This window comes from Pinus tabuliformis, chromosome 9, assembly GCF_031772625.1.
Source record: "Pinus tabuliformis cultivar Carrire ecotype Pingquan chromosome 9, CPIR1, whole genome shotgun sequence".
Classification (NCBI taxonomy): Eukaryota; Viridiplantae; Streptophyta; class Pinopsida; order Pinales; family Pinaceae; genus Pinus; species Pinus tabuliformis.
Window position 1 is genome coordinate 1,503,849,811 of NC_142307.1, and position 18,161 is coordinate 1,503,867,971.

The following is an 18,161-nucleotide window of genomic DNA, read 5'->3' on the forward strand; positions in this document are numbered from 1 at the left end:
TCTATTGTATCTCTATAATTTCAGATCTCTAAGGTGTGAAATTGTGGCTTGTGGTAGCCCTCCAAGTCCTCTTTATAACCTCATCAATCTGATCAATATTGGATTCTTCAAGAAATAGTTATGCCAAATCTCCCATGATGACTTGATTATAGACTGGTTTAGTAGAGCGAACTTGTATGACCTTCCATGTGTCACTATTTTGACCTTCGGACCTGAAAACAATATAAAGAAAACTGCAGTCTGTTCTATTTCTATAAGTTCTTACAAAATTTCCATCTGATGCTCATAGAGAACGTTATGATGATTTTTGCAAGGTCACATGTTTGGGATGTAATTCGGGAGCCTGCAAAAACCCCAACTTCCTTGGATCATATCTCCGAAATGATAGCGATGCAAAATCTGAAATTTAGGCCCAAGGTTCATCAAGCTTTTGTTTCAAATTGGTTTTAATTTCAACTTATGAAACTTCGTAGAAAGAAATTTATAGCGAACATTCCATGATGACCTATTTGGAGCAGCAAAACCCTATAATCCAAAGCCTCTGATACCAAATGTTGTGCAACTAGCTCACAAAATAGAAGAAAAGGTAGATTAATGACTTCAAAATCAACCTCTTCGAGGGGGAAACCTCCTTTACATTACAAAAATGAAAAATTCTTGGATGATACAAATGACAAGGCCTCCTTTGTCTATATAAGAGTTTATGGGGTCATAATATAATTAGAGGCAACATTGTTATAGACATTTTTGTGCCTTACAGCATTGAGCATGAAACGTCAATAATCTAAGGGATCCAAAGTCCCTAAACATGTTGTTCCTACCCCTAGAGGAACAAGGCTAACTAACCACAACAATTCACAGAAGTTCTCCACCTGAAACTGCTCAAAAACAAGCCAATTCTGGATCATGTCAACTGCTCCACTGAGCATCTGCGCTGAATGTCAACTGCTCCACTGTCTACCTGCGTTGAATGTCAGCTGCAACAAAGGCTACCTGCACTGAGCGAGTTTGGACAAGTGGCAGGCTCATTCCTCAATGTGTCAATGCCCAGGAAGCTTCCAAAATGACACTTGTATCAGGGAATTCGACTGGTGATGAGTAAGAGGTTCCAAATCTCCAAGTGGAAGCAAGAACCTCCAAGTGGACTCAAGAACTGAGAGAGGGAGAGGACACTAGTCAGATCTCAAGCTGACTCATCCTCTCTCCAAAATAACTATATATAGATCTCTCCTCCATGAGATCTAGAGGCTGGAATTTTGTTATTGCAAAGAATTGTTGTTGGTTTGAGACTGGAATCATTGGGTGCTTAATTCTTTGAAGGGAGGTGAAGATAGAAATTCCATTCTGCTGGGAAGGAGATGCTGGATTGGAGCCCTCTGGGTTGTATCTCTTCCTGAACCTTGTTATTTATCAATAAAGCTATCTTGGTTTTCTCCTATATACTGATGTATCTTTGATGTATGATTGCATTAGCGTATTTGATTTATTTCTAATCCTGAATCTTTTATGAATATGAATATCTGCCTTTGTGTTGTGTTCTTCTCTTGTCGCAAGTAGCTGTTCTCTTGTGATCTCGCAGGAATCAAGTAGCTGTTCTCTTGGACAAGCGAGGAGGCAAGTAGCTGTGAACACCCGAAGGAGAAGAGGATCTAGATCGAGGGACAAACAGAAGACACCGGTAAGTCCATTGATCTCTCTTCTTTCCCATTTCATAAAGGAAGAAACCAGAATAGCTGTCTCTGTTTGTTGCTAAGGCACTGTCACACCTTAGGTGGATAGGATCGTCCTGCATAGGCATTTTCCCCACAACAAATTGGCGACTCCGCTGGGGAGATCTGTTTTAGTCATTTTATTTGTGTTTACATCATTGTTTGTTTCATAGACTCAACAGCAACGATCGAACTACTTCTGCAAAGTAGACAGTTGCTGCCTTGATCCTTCACTGGATTTTGTCTATGATCTAAACAATGGACTCACAAGTGATTTGATGATCCTTTTTGATAGATCTTAGTACCCTTTCGAAGCATCCCTTTGATTATACCTTGCTTGTGTTTCTGATTTGGCCTGAAACTGTTGATTTTTGAGCAATTTGTGACCCAGAACCTGTGAGAAACGAGAGTTTCTCCTTCAGCGCAACTGCTGTGAAGGCAGTCTGCATTTCAACGCAGGTCCCGTGAAGGCTACCTGCGCTGAATTTCAAACCCACAGTGTTGGAGTTGCGCTCAATCAGTTTAGCCTTGTGCAGCTAGGGTTCTCTGCTCTCTGTTTCCCTGTTTTGATCTCTGTTTTTTGCAGCCTGTAACCAGCATAGGTACCAGTCTGATAACTCTTTTTCTCTGCTTAAATTCTGCCTCCTTTTGTACAAAAAGACTGTGAGTGTTTTTATGTGTTTTTACGTCATTTACAGTTTTCCTTTGCATGAGTGAAATAATCATCCTGTAGTCCTTGATTCAGATCTGATTGATAGTGATCTTAGGAGAGAGTTCATTGGCTGTTTGCAGATTGATTATACATTTACTCTTGCTTATTGGTTTGAATTTGTCTCTTTTAAAGTGTCGAAACAAAAATTTATTTCAAAAATCGTTAAGTGTTGTAATCTCTTCTACCCTTTCTGATTTCGAAAAAGTAAACTTGTTTGTACTTGTCATTTAAAAGCAAATTCAAAGTTGTACAAAAAGCTTTCTTTGTAGGCATCAATACTAAGAAAGAAGAAAACAAACACCTGCATTGTGCATTTGCATTTTGATAAGTTTTCATGCTTGATTTAGGAACAGTGCATTAGAGTGTGCTGATTGCTCTTTGAGAAAAGATGGTGTCTTTCTTTTCCCTTAGTAACTAGGATTTTCAAAGTTGAAAAGTTATAAAGCTTGCTTATCATCTTTAGATTGCATTTAGGAATTTGTATCATACATCTCGTGGTGAACCTTGAAAGGCAAACTTCTAAAAAGATCAACTTAAAATAAACTGAATGAATCTAACAACGCTTTGCAACATAACGCACAACATATAGGTCTAGGCTAGAGACCTGTTCCAGCGTCGTTAAGCCTAGTGACTGTCGATCTCGTGGAAGGTGGGTGATTCCTCCTGAGGGACGATAGTGCTAGTACGGATTGTGCTCCCACGTACCGTCGCGTATATATTGGGAGACCCCTATAGGCATATATCCTTTATCCTTAGGAAGCCGTGTCGGCTGCCCTACTGATCGCAATGCAGTGAACACAGCATTCACGAAGATCGACCGCCCGTACCGTAAAAAGTTTTCTGCGGTTTTGCGAAAAGTTTGGCACACCCTCTGCCTAGATCTCCAGAGCAGTTTCTTTTGGCCTTTTTCAGACTCTATAACAGAAAAAGTCCATCCGAGCATTTGTCACTTCGGGCTCGTTAAAACATCGAAGGAGACTAGAGTCATCTTTAGCTTTTTCTCGACTCTTTAAAACTTAAAAAGCAAGTTGTGTCTAAAGCGTCGTTAAAAATTTATTTTAAACGGAATAATCACCCTTTATTCCCGCATTGATCTTTGGGTTGAAAAGACGGAGCACACCAACCAAGGAATTCCCCTTGGTGGAAATCCTAGTCCCTTCTCCTCTTGGGGAGATGTTGGTGCGCCCCACATGGCCACATTGTCGCTTCCAGGACTGACAATTGGCCTACCAGTCTGGCTCTTTTCAACCAATGTCGTTCAGAACACCACCATTCCTGAATAATCGAGTCAACAGTTAGACTAGACCAGACTTTCCCACCAGCCTTCTACTTCATCTTCCTCTCCTCCTTCCTCTTCGCTTGACGGAACTGGGAAAGCAAAAAACCGAGTTCCTAAGGAGAAGAAGGAGAAGAAGAAGAAAGAAAAGAAGAAGAAGGAGCCAAAGGCGACTGGGGGCAAACAAGTGTCGTCTGACAAAAATCCACACACAGCACTGGCAAGGCCTAAATCGCCATGCGTCATATGCAAGGGAGACCACTTCCACAGAGATTGTCCCTGTATCCCTCGGATACTAAGAGACTGGTCTCCCCGTTTGAACAATTCGGTAGCGTCGACCTCTGATAGCCATGTTGACTGCTCACCGTCAACTAGTGGAAGTGAAGCCACAGGACAAATCTCCTGCCAAGTCCTTCGCTAGTTGAGAACCTGGCTGGCCCACTCAAGTGGTCAGCTGAAGCACCTGTCATTGAAGATGAACCGTCTGAATCCATACCTGACGAAAGTCTAAAGGTTGAAATGGCAGTTGACCCGGTTTTGCCTTCAGAGGCTCTATCTTCGAATGACACAGTCATAGAGGAGAATAAAGACGACACCGTCCAAATTCTCTTCATCAGCACTGACTCTGATGATCAAGGGGGCAATGCCACCATTCCTTTATCATAGGAAGGAAGTTCATCAGAGCGCTATCCCGCCGTATACTCGGTCCCACCACCAAGCAACCTAGTTGTGTCCTTTGACTGGAACCAACTAGGCAGACCCCGCTTGCCAGCTAGCATACCATTCAGAATTATCGTTCAAATATACAGAATGGTAATGGCTGGTACAGTTATTGATGAAGGGGCATCTGTGAGTATCCTTTCCTCTATTGCTTGGAAAGCGCTTGGTTCGCCTGCGCTTTTGCCTGAAATGAGAAATCTATCAGGCTTTGATAAGGGAACCAGTCACCCTTTAGGGATCATCCCCAATGTGCCCATAACATTGAAAGGGAAGACCGTTCAAATGAACGTGATGGTCGTTCAAGGACCCTTGGATTATAACCTACTCCTTGGACGAGACTATATATATTGCATGGGAGCCATCGTCTCGTCACTCTTTAGAGTAATGTGTTTTCCGCATGAAGGAAGAATGGTCAAGCTCGTGGACCAACTTTCATTCCCCGGATCACGCATCGCAAATAGTCACAAACCATCCCTAAATGGTCTATTCATGCAAGAAGTGTCTCAACCCACGGTCCGTCCTCCTGATGAGCGCGAGTAATCCGGGAGGATATGACTGGAACCCAGGGGGCATGCGTCCTGGTCTGCTTCGGCAGAGAACTTTGGGTATAGGGTAGGTTTCCGCGGGAGAATATGACTAGTCCGTACCCCGTCCGTCTAGGAAGAGGGGTTGTTCTAGAATAAGATTCTTTTGTCAAAGTTATGTGAGGTGGCGGGATTACGTCACTCACCTTTGTTTATTTCGGTAGACATTGCTGAAGAAGTGTTTTGTTTGAAAGATTAACGAGACAATCTTTGGGTAACCTGAAAGAGGTAAGCCTCTCTCGTTAAAACAAATGTTTTGGTGGAAGAGAAGTAGAGGTAACCTTGAAATTCTGTTTTATGCCTGGGGGCATGCAAACCTTTTGGAGTGCAAGCAAGGGGCGACTATTTATTTTTTAAATTTTTAGGTCCTCCCTTTAAACCTGTAGGTCTAACCCTTTAAACTCGTAGGATTAGTCGTTTCCGAACTTGCATAAAGAAAGGATGCAGAGCAAAGCTTAGTGAGATGAAGCTCCTTAAAAAATAGAATCTTGATGAGACACTCTTATCATATGACTGGTATAATCGAGCAGTTTTAGCGCATAGTTCATGCTCGTTAAAAAATAAACATAAGAACGAGCAGTTTTAGCATAAAGTTCATGCTCGTTAAAAAATAAATGCAAGATCCGAGCAGTTTTAGCGCATAGTTCATGCTCGTTAAAAAATAAACATAAGTTTGAGCAGTTTTAACGCGGACTTCATGCTCATTAAAAAATAAACATAAGCACCACCCGGTAAATAACCACTGTGAATGTTAACCTCATCAGCCATTAAAGCCTTGGTCGTGTTTGCACCGTCACCTCCACTTTTCATTTGGCCGATCGTTCACCTCCATATGATTGTTTACCCATTTTGAGGAACAGCTGCGAAGAGTGATTTCACCTAGCCATCCTTGTGACACTGCCGTGATTGGAAAATTCCAACCTGTACCTGCAATCAGCTGCTAACCCTGTTTATCACTCGTTCCTCAAAAGACGAGTCTTCTTTAAGCTCTTTTCAACTGACTCGTAAAATATGAAAAGATTGCCGAGTTTTGGCCTTCCAACTCGTTAAAGCGACCGGAAGTGCTATCCCTCCTCTAGATTTTAATCTTTTTGGACCTGAGGGATTATTGCACAAAAAGATCGAGTGCTTGTTTTATTCGGCTCGTTAAAACGATCAAAAACTCATCCCTTCTGTATTGTTTTATACTTTTTCGGACTTAAGGGATTAGATGACGAAAAAGGAATTTTGGAGTTAACTTTATGTACCTTTTCAGACTCTCTAAAAATGAAAAGGGACCGAGTTGTCTTTGTCGTTAAACTCGTTAAAATCATTAAATAGCGACAAACTTGTCTTTAGACGAGAACGAGTTTCACTATCGCTAGGCTCGTTAAAACGTAGCGATGGGCTTGCCCGAAGGGCAGGTTATAGAACAAGCATATGTTATCCTCCTCAAGCTTGACAAAAATAAAGAGGTACTGGTCAGCAATGACTGGGGAAAATTGGGAGAAAACTAAAGAGAACTTTGATGGTAGCAGGTCGCTCTTGAACATGACACTTTTCCTCCGTACCACAATCGGGTTGGGTTGTTTCATTCACCGGTCACATCACCATGGTCTCGCCATACCATCCATATTTGGGGTAATGCTACCGATCCATCGCATCAGTGTCGCCATATGTTCAAGAGAAGTCGTTCAGAAAGAGTCAACCGGGTCCCATCCACTGCCATACATTATCCTTCATCCATTCATGACCGCCACCCTGAATCATATGTCACAGATCGTTTTCACCTCCATCAAAATCATTAGCTCCGTTCCGTGTCACTGATGTGGGATTCATTAAGGCCCTCCTTTGACGGATCGCTTCTTGTCGACATCAGCTCATTATCCAAGAAGTTGATCTAGGAACACCCCCTCAGTACTTTGAAGCTTGCATACCTCAATGGAAAGTTTCTCACTTCTGGCGACAGGTATACATCAATGACCTTCGACCAGAAGATTTTGCGTGGTGTTCGACGCCAAGTCCTTTATTCACACCACGTGAATTGTACTGCAATACCTTGAGGGTCATTATCATTATCGGTGATTCCTCTCGCACTTGTTAACGGTTTACATCATTGACCGGTAATCAAGCGATGTCTTTCCATGTTCGACTTCAGCGCAATTCTCACATGGATCGACTTGTACTTAGAGTGAAGATCGAACGAGTTTGAAGACCCCGGATCTAGTTTCATCCATCCGGGCTGCGATATATATTCAGGAAAGATAAAGGCATTTGACATGTACATCATTGCAGCAGATGATCATCCTACTCAAAGGATGATAGTTTCACCAAAATTATCAGTCTACCATCAGACGATTGTCTGTGCTATGTACAAAAATGAATTTATAAAGCTGAGCATGGGAATGCCCGCCTCAGCTAGATCATGAAAGCAGTATGAATCATAATGTATTGTATTGTATCTTATTACAGGTCTCCTCCTAGCAAATGGATGAACTTCGGACCCTCCTGGATAAAGCATTTCACCCGATAAACGGCCTCATACTTTAGTGGGCAACTGTTATAGACATTTTTGTGCCTTACAGCATTGAGCATGAAATGTCAATAATCTAAGGGATCCAAAGTCCCTAAACATGTTTTTCCTACCCCTAGAGGAACAAGGCTAACTAACCACAGCAATTCACAGAAGTTCTCCACCTGAAACTGCTCAAAAACAAGACAATTCTGGATCATGTCAACTGCTCCACTGAGCATCTGCGCTGAATGTCAACTGCTCCACTGTCTACCTGCGTTGAATGTCAACTGCAACAAAGGCTACCTGCGCTGAGCGAGTTTGGACAAGTGGCAGGCTCATTCCTCAATGTGTCAATGCCCAGGAAGCTTCCAAAATGACACTTGTATCAGGGAATTCGACTGGTGATGAGTAAGAGGTTCCAAATCTCCAAGTGGAAGCAAGAACCTCCAAGTGGACTCAAGAACTGAGAGAGGGAGAGGACACTAGTCATATCTCAAGTTGACTCATCCTCTCTCCAAAATAACTATATATAGATCTCTCCTCCATGAGATCTAGAGGCTGGAATTTTGTTATTGCAAAGAATTGCTGTTGGTTTGAGACTGGAATCATTGGGTGCTTAATGCTTTGAAGGAAGGTGAAGATAGGAATTCCATTCTGCTGGGAAGGAGATGCTGGATTGGAGCCCTCTGGGTTGTATCTCTTCCTGAACCTTGTTATTTATCAATAAAGCTATCTTGGTTTTCTCCTATATACTGATGTATCTTTGATGTATGATTGCATTAGCGTATTTGATTTATTTCTAATCCTGAATCTTTTATGAATATGAATATCTGCCTTTGTGTTGTGTTCTTCTCTTGTCTCAAGCAGCTGTTCTCTTGTCGCAAGTAGCTGTTCTCTTCTGATCTCGGAGGAATCAAGTAGCTGTTCTCTTGGACGAGCGAGGAGGCAAGTAGCTGTGAACACCCGAAGGAGAAGAGGATCTAGATCGAGGGACAAACAGAAGACACTGGTAAGTCCATTGATCTCTCTTCTTTCCCATTTCATAAAGGAAGAAACCAGAATAGCTGTCTCTGTTTGTTGCTAAGGCACTGTCACACCTTAGGTGGATAGGATCGTCCTGCATAGGCATTTTTCCCCACAACAAACATAACAATAGTATTCTAAGGGCACAACAATAAAAATAGTGGGCTTCTATGGGGCACAATAATAACAGTATGGGGACTACATGGGCACAACAATACAATAAGGGTGTTGCAGTAATAGAAATAAGGGGCTACACTAGTAGTATAGGGACCTAACAATGCCACTCTTTATTGTATCATCATGGTCCATCCTACACCTTTTCTAAGATGGACTTCCATCTACCCCATTAGTATTTTCTTCTTGTTTGTCTCCATGACTCGTCCCCAACTACCCATGTTTCTATAAATATGAAAGCCTTTGAAGAATAAATGCATTAACCTCATCCTGTTTTTCTTGATCTTTTGTAAGAATTTCTTGTGCTTTAGTCAACCACTCATTATGAACTTTACAACTTCTAAGCTCTTCCCTTAGACCTCTTAATGTATTTGCTAGATCAGGAGAGTCTTCCTCTCCCTACTGCTCTACTAATTTCTCCCATTCCACTGATTTCTTTTATGGCCTATGCGGAGAGTCATATGAACTATAGTCAACAACTCTGCTCTTCATCTCTTGGCCTTCTATGTTCTTGCAATATACCATTATTGGATAAACCAATTAATATGAGTAATCAAAATCATTACCTCAATTTACTTCTGGTGAGGCTATTACAACTGCATAGGTCAATCCAGATTAGCACGATACATAATAATGTCATCGACATATCAGTTAATGCATGAATCAAGATGATAATACAAAACTATAACACCATCATGTACATCGATATAAAAAAATAACGAAAAAATAACTGACGTGCATGCATGGTAAACATATAGATCTTCATAAAAATTTGCATTTACCCTGACGTCCAGTGCTATGAACTGACTCTTATACCACTTTGTAACACCCCACCCCACATTTACCCACTTCTATTTAATTACTAGGATAAACATGAGTTGAGAGTTACTAAGCATGACCCAACTTCTAAGATGGAGTTATGGAAATGGGGTCCACTTGGCCATAATTAACTGGAAACACCCACATACACATGACCACACTACTATCAGCCTATCTTTCCCTAGTGATCATTTTCCCTAAGCTTAGACCAATCCTTTAGCTAGATTTTTTCTTAGTCGCATTCATGAAGGCTTGTCAGTGCGCCTAGAGGCTTGCAACCACATGCATAAACCATCATTAGTGTAGTGGCTAAAATTCCCCAGTTCTGACAGTGTGACTATCGACTTTGTTATGGAATTTTAGGGTCAACATTCAAGCCAACTGCCTAGATTTTTCTAGAACTTTGTCAATAGTATCTACAAGTATTCATGCTTAGTTCTTATTCTCTATTGTGACTCATAGTTTCCCGAAAAAATAACATTCATTTTTACAAAGTCTTGATGAGTATGGTACTTGTAGGTCATGAATGTATAGTTTGCTCATTGTTTTGAGTAGTTTCATCAGTTGTTCATCAGGCAGGGTTGATTCCCTCTCATACTAACTGCAATAAAATCATAGATTCTCTCATGCATCCATATAAATTATCGAAGAGCCTATCAAACCATAAAACAAATCAATAACAACAGCACTTCATAGAACAAGAAATACACTATGCATGTAACATACACTTACCTAGTAAATCCTATAAAAAAATAGTTACACAATCAACACATTAAACCAAAAATTGTGCTCATTTATATTCATTAAATAATAATGCGTATTAACATATGCATAGTACCAACCAAGTCAGCAACTTCCACGTTCCACCTGACCATAGATTAGGTTGAACCAATTCTTTCTTTCTTCCCAATCACCCTTGTGCCATATTCTAAGCATGAATTTGGGATTACATGGATAAACAAAAACATAATCAAATATGGAATCCAGAGGAAAAGCACCTCCACCCTCAAATGATAGTGATTTCCCCTAACATCAAGTCCAGAAATCACCAAAACCAATACAAGCATAGATGCCTCAGAATTTCTTCACCATACCTAGAGGATTTTTCCTGTATCCACCCACCTGTCAAGGGCTCACCCAGAGAAAACCATCTCCACCATCAACCCTTGGTATTTTTCCTAAGACCACCTCAACTAGGATGCAAAATCTACTGGCATCCAAAGCTCAACCAAACTGGGAACCAACTACATCATGGCTATCTAAGAAATGACATAAGACAAGGTTGTACATGACTGTAAATCAGGGAAAATCTCCATGCCAATGATAGAAAAAATGACTAGTAAACCAATGCATGAACCATGCATTCAAATCCCAACAATATAACCAAACATGCACACTGTTACCTACAAAATCCTCCTGTTGGCTTCTCCTTTCCTTTTTTCTTTACTACTCTTTCTAGTTGTTGTTCAAACCTTCTACTTGGCTGCAACTCAAAGTCCTCTTGTATTGATTTCTTTTCTTGCTTGTCTCTTGCTTGTGTCCAAGTGCTATAGTGCTCTCCTGCCCTTTTCCCAAAGAGTGACAATGCTAGAATGTTCTCTCTCTCCTTTTCTTTTTATTTTTCTTCAATTGTCTCCTTGCATGCATATTATTTTACTATTTTTATCCTTTTCTTGAATCTTCCTCCTCCCCACTTGTTGAAGTGTAATTTCTTTCATTTTCCTCAATTTCTTTTTAATTTTTTCCTCGTGTCCTTTCTGTCTTGTAATAACTAATTCACCATTTATTTCCTTTTGATTCCTTTCAATGCCAATTTCCATATCTAATAAATAATTAACCACAATTGGATCCCAATGTAATGTTTTTCCCCTCATTCAACTTGGAATATGTGTCTAAGCACCTTGGTTTCATTTTTTCATTTATAATGTCCATACATTATTTATTTACATAGCAATCTAACACGGGGCTATTACAAATCCCTAGAAGATGAAGTGTGAAATGTTTTGGAGGCCTTGAGATGGTTGGCATGCTCCCTAGGGGCCCAATATTTGCGTATAATCTACGTTTGGGGCACACAATATCTTGTTGGAAAGAATCATTTTAGGATTACTACTTTCAATTGGGGACATGGAATTACATGGCCATACTTAGCCCCGTAAATTTTCGAGAAACATTTATTGGGGCCTCAAAATAACCCCATAAATTTGGGATCCAAATATCCACAGAAAAATTGCCAAGAAGATAGATAACCATTGAATCAATGGAAGAGATGGGTGGCCATTGATATGAAACTAGATCCCTCCCTACCCCTTATGAGGTAGTGGTGTACATTGAATTAATTTCCGTCATCAAATAAGGAAATTTACCTCGAAGGAGAAGTTAGCTTACCTTGACGACCATGTAGAGTTGTATATTCTATTTGTGGGTATAATTCACCTTTTTTTCAAGACTCAATCCACTATAGCTTATTCAATGAAGTTATGATTGATTTATATGGGGGGTCCAAAGAAATTTATTTCAATTGAGATAACGAAAACCCTTCTATTTTCCAAAGAAATGCAAAATGAACCCAAACATGTTCAAAGAGAAATAGTGGGCGATGAGGACATTACAATAAGAACTAAGAGAATTCACACTTCTCTTGGATGCTTGAAAGAGTAAAAGGAAAATCCACTGCAATCATTTCCAAAACACCACACATATATAGATTCAAAGACAATGTCACTAATGGAATCGATTAACCTTTTGATATAATTAGTTTAATACCAATTGCGTGTTGATATGGATCAAAATAGAGAATTTCATATGAACATTTTTAAGCTTAAGGAAATTATTCTTGTCGCATACAAATCCAAAAACATGGAAACAACATAAATTAGACAATTCAATTTCACAACAACTTTGAAATAAATAAATAAAAATTTATTATAAAAATAAAAAATCCAAAAAAATAAAAAGAGAGGAAATCAAAATATTTCAAAATCTCTTTTTCTTTTTTAAATAAAAATGCATAATATAACCAAACTATTGCTAAAAAGAATTTGGCTGAGCACAAAACATCGAAAACCGGAGCATGGAGGGAAAAGAAAAGGGTTTAGTCCTTCTTCCCCTTGCCCATGTTGAAGAACTCTAGCTTTCTCACCATTGCAATCCAAAAACATTGAATGAACAAACTTTTCCCACAAATTTTCTTTTGATCAAACTATCGATTTTTTCGTCATATTTTATGCTTAGTCCCCGAGTCGTGATCAAACTAAATTTTTGGAGCCGCCCATATGCGACTTTTCAAAACCCTAGGAATTGTAATTGTTGTCTGTTACCACCCATGTTATTCACAATTTTTATCGTACAACTAAAACAAGGGAACATGTTGACCGGGACAGGGCGGCCTGGACACGGAGAGAAATAATAACCATCCACGTATTCAAAGTGGAGCACTATAACTCTCAAAAGTTTTCCATTTAAGAATTTTATGGTTATCCTCCGATTTTTTCTGTCTACTTTCAAATATGCCGTGGGAACGCATATACAATTTACGGCTACGACTGGACACGTGAAAAAAATAACAGAAGTGGCATGTAACAACGTTCTAGGGTTGCTTCGTCGAGATCTGTGGGGTAATATTACGTACCATAGAGCGGACAGTGAACTTTGCATTTGAACTAGCAGGGTCAACAGGAACACCCAGCAAACATTTTCTAATTACTAGTGTAGCAAACAAGTTTTTTTTCTAATCCCAAATTTGATAAATATAGAAATTTTAAATATGATCAAAATTTCGTTGGGTATAAAATGGTCTCATATCTTCCGAGATTTTCCTCATGCTCAATGGATTCCGAGGTATTATATCCTCGGAGGATTCGCTCCAATTGAAGGGATCGGACAATCGAAATTGGATGAATCTTTAGAATTTATAAGAAATTCAACTTGAAAATCGATATGGATTGGGATTTGAAACGATGAGATTTGTTGCTGTTGGGATCATCTAGCAGTGATCCTTTATGGTCACTCGAAAGCCATCGTGCAGGCAACCAGGATTTGTACAAAAGCAAAATTTTGGAAAATAGAAGGGTTATGGTTATCTCAATTGAAATAAATTTGAAGTCAATGAATACATTTAAAAAATATCTGGAAATTATAATTATAATTATAATTATAATTATAATTATAAATATATATATATATATATATATATATATAATTATAATTTTAACTATGATAACTATTATTAATAGGGATTATTTTCATTATTAGTCTAATTAGAAGGATTTTTTGAGGTTGGAAGGCTTATTATGAGCTTGAAAACAATTGTAAGTCTAGTGATTTTTGGGTTTGAATTAAAAAATGTTCTTCTTCTAGACTCTAGTCAATCATGGAGGAAGATAAAGCTGATCTGAAAGCAATTTATAACCTACAACCTAAAGATTAACGAAAATAGTCTTTATCCTATTGTCTTGATTGAAGTTAATCTTTCCCCCAATGAGAGCATGGCTATGTAGAAGAACAAGCTTTACGACATGGATGCCAAGAGGTTCCCCAAAATTGCTTCTAGTCAAAACCCCCACTTTAGGCTGGGGATCACACAAGGATGTCCATTCTTAGCTTTATGACATGGATGCCAAGAGGTTCCCCAAGATTTCTTCTAGTCAAAACCCCACCTTAGGTTCAAGCAAGATCACACAAGGCTGCCCATTCTTTGCTCAACCATTAGGATGTTTAGGAGATCATTTTGGAAAAGAAGAATAATATTAAAAATAACCTTACCTCAAAATTCAAGAATAAGTTGTGGGATGATAAGGAGCTAGAGGGGAAAAGGAAGCTAAGAAATTATAAGAAGTGACCAAGCTCAGTCTTGCTAAAGATAATTATCTTTTTGTATTGACGAGTGCTAAGAAGAAAACTAAAATTGCAAAGATAAGAACTAATTTTTGTGAGCTTCAAAGTGAAGCCACTTGTTGGTCAACACCTAAAACACCTTGTCATGAAAGACTTTGTCACCTTTGCAATACTAAGAGCCTCGGAGATGAAAAACACTTTCCCTTAGATTGTCATGCTCTCACTAACATCCATTCTCATTTTCATAACATTTACCACATTACCAACCTTCTTACCTTGTTAACTTAACAAAACTATAGTATTCTTTCCTTTTTTATCAAATAAATAAAATATTAAAATCTCAAAACCACATTAATCTCAGTAAAAAATAATCATCTTTATATATATATATATATATATATATATATATAATATAAATGATCTATTTTAATATATATATTTTAAATTTAACATTTTCAAAAAAGTAAACCTTTTCTTTCTGTACAATAATATAGTTTCAAAGCAAACTAAACAATATCACATCTTAATATATATTATCTTCACTGTAACTAAGATTATGAACTGCAAATAAAATAATATATTGGAATAATGTAAAATTATAATAAATTAACTCTTTTGAATTGGTCCACAATTTCAGTACAAGTTACATTGCAGAAAAATAAACAAAGGAAAAAATAAAAACTTTAAACTGTTTCATTGTGCGCACATTTAAACGTGGAATCTCTCCAGACTAGGTTACGCGAAGTCCACACAACTCACCACATGAATCCAATAGCGCCCTCGTTACCGATGTACTATTTGTAATTAACGACACGTTTATGATGATGACTTCGAAATATTGGTCGTCTTGTGCGTACTCATCCTCCGACCATTGGGTTATTAGGCCGATAGGCCTTCCTTTGAAAGGGACTTTCGTCGTCCCTTTGTTCCTCATGCTGACACGTGGCGTCGGAATAGAGCGGCACAACCGGGAGTTCTGCAATCTCGTGCTGACAGGCGTCCACACATTCAGCGGGAAATCCTGCAATTTCTGTTCATTGTTATGATATTGTTATGTTTGTTAATTCATGAACCTGACATCTGTCCCATTCAGTTCTGACATTTCGGTCTTCCTGTTACGCTGGTCTTACGCTTGCCAGGGTCGATCCCTGCACCTTTCAAGCAGATCCCTGTACCTCTCCCCAACTCCGAAACACGCCTTTCATTTCTCCCTTGGCCGTTGGCGCTCTGCAACCTCGCTCTTCTGGTGCTCGAGGTGAAACCTACACTAGCACACCACAGGTATCTTTTTCCTCCTCGGACTTAGAAGCCGTTGCAAACCCTCCTTCAGTGTTACAAATCCTCTCTCTGAGGTTTTCACCAGGAATTTTGTTTATCTGTCTTGGATAAATCTTTCCCAATTTCACTTGGATCTTAGGTTCATTCAACAAAAGCGTAAGGTCTTCCAGGAAAGTTTTTCAACATTATCGCACACTACACACCAACCCTCGCAGGTAAGGCTCTTGTTGAATATATGATGTTTCTGTTATCATAGGTCCTTTGTTTTGCATGCTCATCATCGTATACAACTTCCTTTTCCCCTTCTTTGCAGGGGAAAGCTACAGGTCTATACTGTCGATGGCTTCCACAGTGCAACCGTGGCGGCAACAATTTCTCCTCACCCCGGAAGTGAACCAGGTCATTCTTGTGGCTATGTTTCCTCTAAGCTTACTTATTATTAAATTATGTTATGGTTGTTCGAGAAGAGCGACTTTTCTCTGTCGGACTTGAGGGTTTTTAAATCATTATGGATGTTGAGCGTTTTAGCTCTGGCCGGAACCAAACTCAGTTGTTTTGTTTTACATTTCGCTCTTCCTTTTCCTGTACTGTTGGTTTAACAGGTTACTTGTAGTATACATATATGCATTTTGGTATTTTATGGCTAAACACTTGGTTTGAAACAGTTCTGCAATCAAATCTTGCATGTTGGGCATGCCATTCCTCTTGTTTATATGGTAGTAAGTTCACTGTTTATTGTAGTTCCGACTCAAGGCGGCGAAAACTATATTGCTTATATTCTATTTATCTTAAGATAGATAATTGTTATTTAATATTTCCAGAGTAGTGATTACAGTACAATATGCGTGCCTCTTTGTAAAACCCCTCCTAATTTCCTGTATATACTCCGAAGTTTCTTTTTTGAATAAGTTTGAGGTCAATGGACAGTATCCGCTCTGTTCAATTTGTCAACGAACTTGCTCTCATTTAACGTCTAAGTCAAGTATTTGCGGCTGTGTTGATTTCTATTTGACAGTCTGTATTGCCTTCACCGTTACTTTTTGAAACCTTAATAGTGCGGTTTGCTTTATTTATATAAACAAGTCCTGTACAGGGTCATTACAGGTATTCCTTCCATTTCTTTAGAGAATAAACATTTCTACGTATATGGCCTATACAATTTCTTCCACTCCTCCTCCCCATTCTCCAAACAAAATGTCGTCTTTCTCTAGTGATTAAATGTTTTTTTACAAAGTGATAGGGGCTGACATACATCCTTTGCTGTATTCTGAAGAATGGAATGCATCGCCACCTTGTACACTTGATTTGAGTTCCCATTACCCCATCTCCCAGTAGACTGTTTGATAAATCTAGCCATTCTTCTACTGCACCTAGCTATTCATGCTATCTTGGAAAAACATCTCTATCTTTCTCGCAACCTTTGATACAAATCCAAGTCAAGAATACCTGGAATTGGAGATTATAGGCCTCAGTCACTTTGGAACAAGATTTTCAGTGGTTTGACTTGCATTTGTAGTTATTTATTTTCTACAGATTTGCATGTCAAAGTCTAGATTCAACTGAAGTAATTCTAGGAATCTGTTTTCTTAGAAGGAACATCTTCAATGAAGCTTTGTAATAGTTCAAATACTCCTGTGAGAAAGAACTCCATAAGGTTTCTGTAATATCTTGAATTCTGTGAGACCCTGTTTTATGTTGAACTCTCTGGGACTCTATTTTTGGTTGTTTGACTTACAGTTGTATCTATTTATTTTCTATAAATTTTCTTGTCAAAATCTTGATTCAACTGAAGTAATTCTAGCTTCTTTCTTCCCGGCAGAAACATCTTCATTGAAGCTTTGGAACAGTTCAGAATTCCTCTGAGCAAGAACTCCATAAGATTCCTGTAATAGGTGGACTGAACTGTTTGTTCTTATTGCAGTTTCCTGTGGGACGGATCCACCGTCTGTTAAAGTCTGGAGTATCTGCAAATGGAAGGGTGGGAGCAACTGCAGCTGTTTATTCTGCAGCCATTCTGGAGTATCTCACTGCAGAGGTTTTAGAACTTGCAGGAAATGCCAGAAAAGATCTCAAGGTTAAACGTATCACCCCAAGGCATTTGCAGCTCGCTGTTAGAGGAGACGAAGAACTTGATACTTTGATCAAAGGTACCATAGTAGGTGGAGGTGTCATCCCTCACATCCACAAGTCACTTATTAACAAATCCACAAAAAAAGATTAGTTCTTTGGTTCAAATTTATTTGGAGATTTGATCAGTTAGGGTTTCTTCTTCTGTAGCGATAAAATTTACAAAGCTTTGCTATAATCCTTTATAATCCTTTTTAATCTGTGCCATGTTTTGCAGGTATTGAACTCACCTTATCTCAAAGGCATTCCCTCCAGCCAGAAGGTAATTCAAATCTTTTTCCCGTCTTGCTTTCTGCAGTAGCTACAATTTTGGTCTTCTAATACTCGTTTTATGAAGCCTTCCTGTAGTTGGGAGTGCCATTTACATAATAAAACACAGGTAAGGGGAACCCTGGTATCTAGGTAGTAC

General features: G+C 39.0%; 1 protein-coding gene across 1 annotated transcript; it reads left to right on the forward strand.

Annotated features, from left to right (window-relative positions):
- Window positions 1-15,292: 15,292 nt before the first annotated feature.
- On the forward strand, window positions 15,293-17,846 carry LOC149154301 (putative histone H2A variant 2). The gene is made up of 3 exons (XM_089444105.1): window positions 15,293-15,840; window positions 15,939-16,024; window positions 17,547-17,846. Exons 2-3 carry the CDS (start codon window positions 15,965-15,967, stop codon window positions 17,844-17,846), a joined length of 360 nt encoding a protein of 119 aa, XP_089300231.1. The 5' UTR covers window positions 15,293-15,840; window positions 15,939-15,964.
- Window positions 17,847-18,161: the final 315 nt, after the last annotated feature.

What these genes read in the sequence shown, in the direction of transcription:
- LOC149154301 (XM_089444105.1), top strand. Translation starts at nt 15,965, where the DNA reads ATGGCTTCCACAGTGCAACCGTGGCGGCAACAATTTCTCCTCACCCCG. An exon ending in TCACCCCGGAAGTGAACCAG is followed by an intron (nt 16,025 to 17,546) that starts GTCATTCTTGTG and finishes TTCTTATTGCAG; the next exon opens with TTTCCTGTGGGACGGATCCA.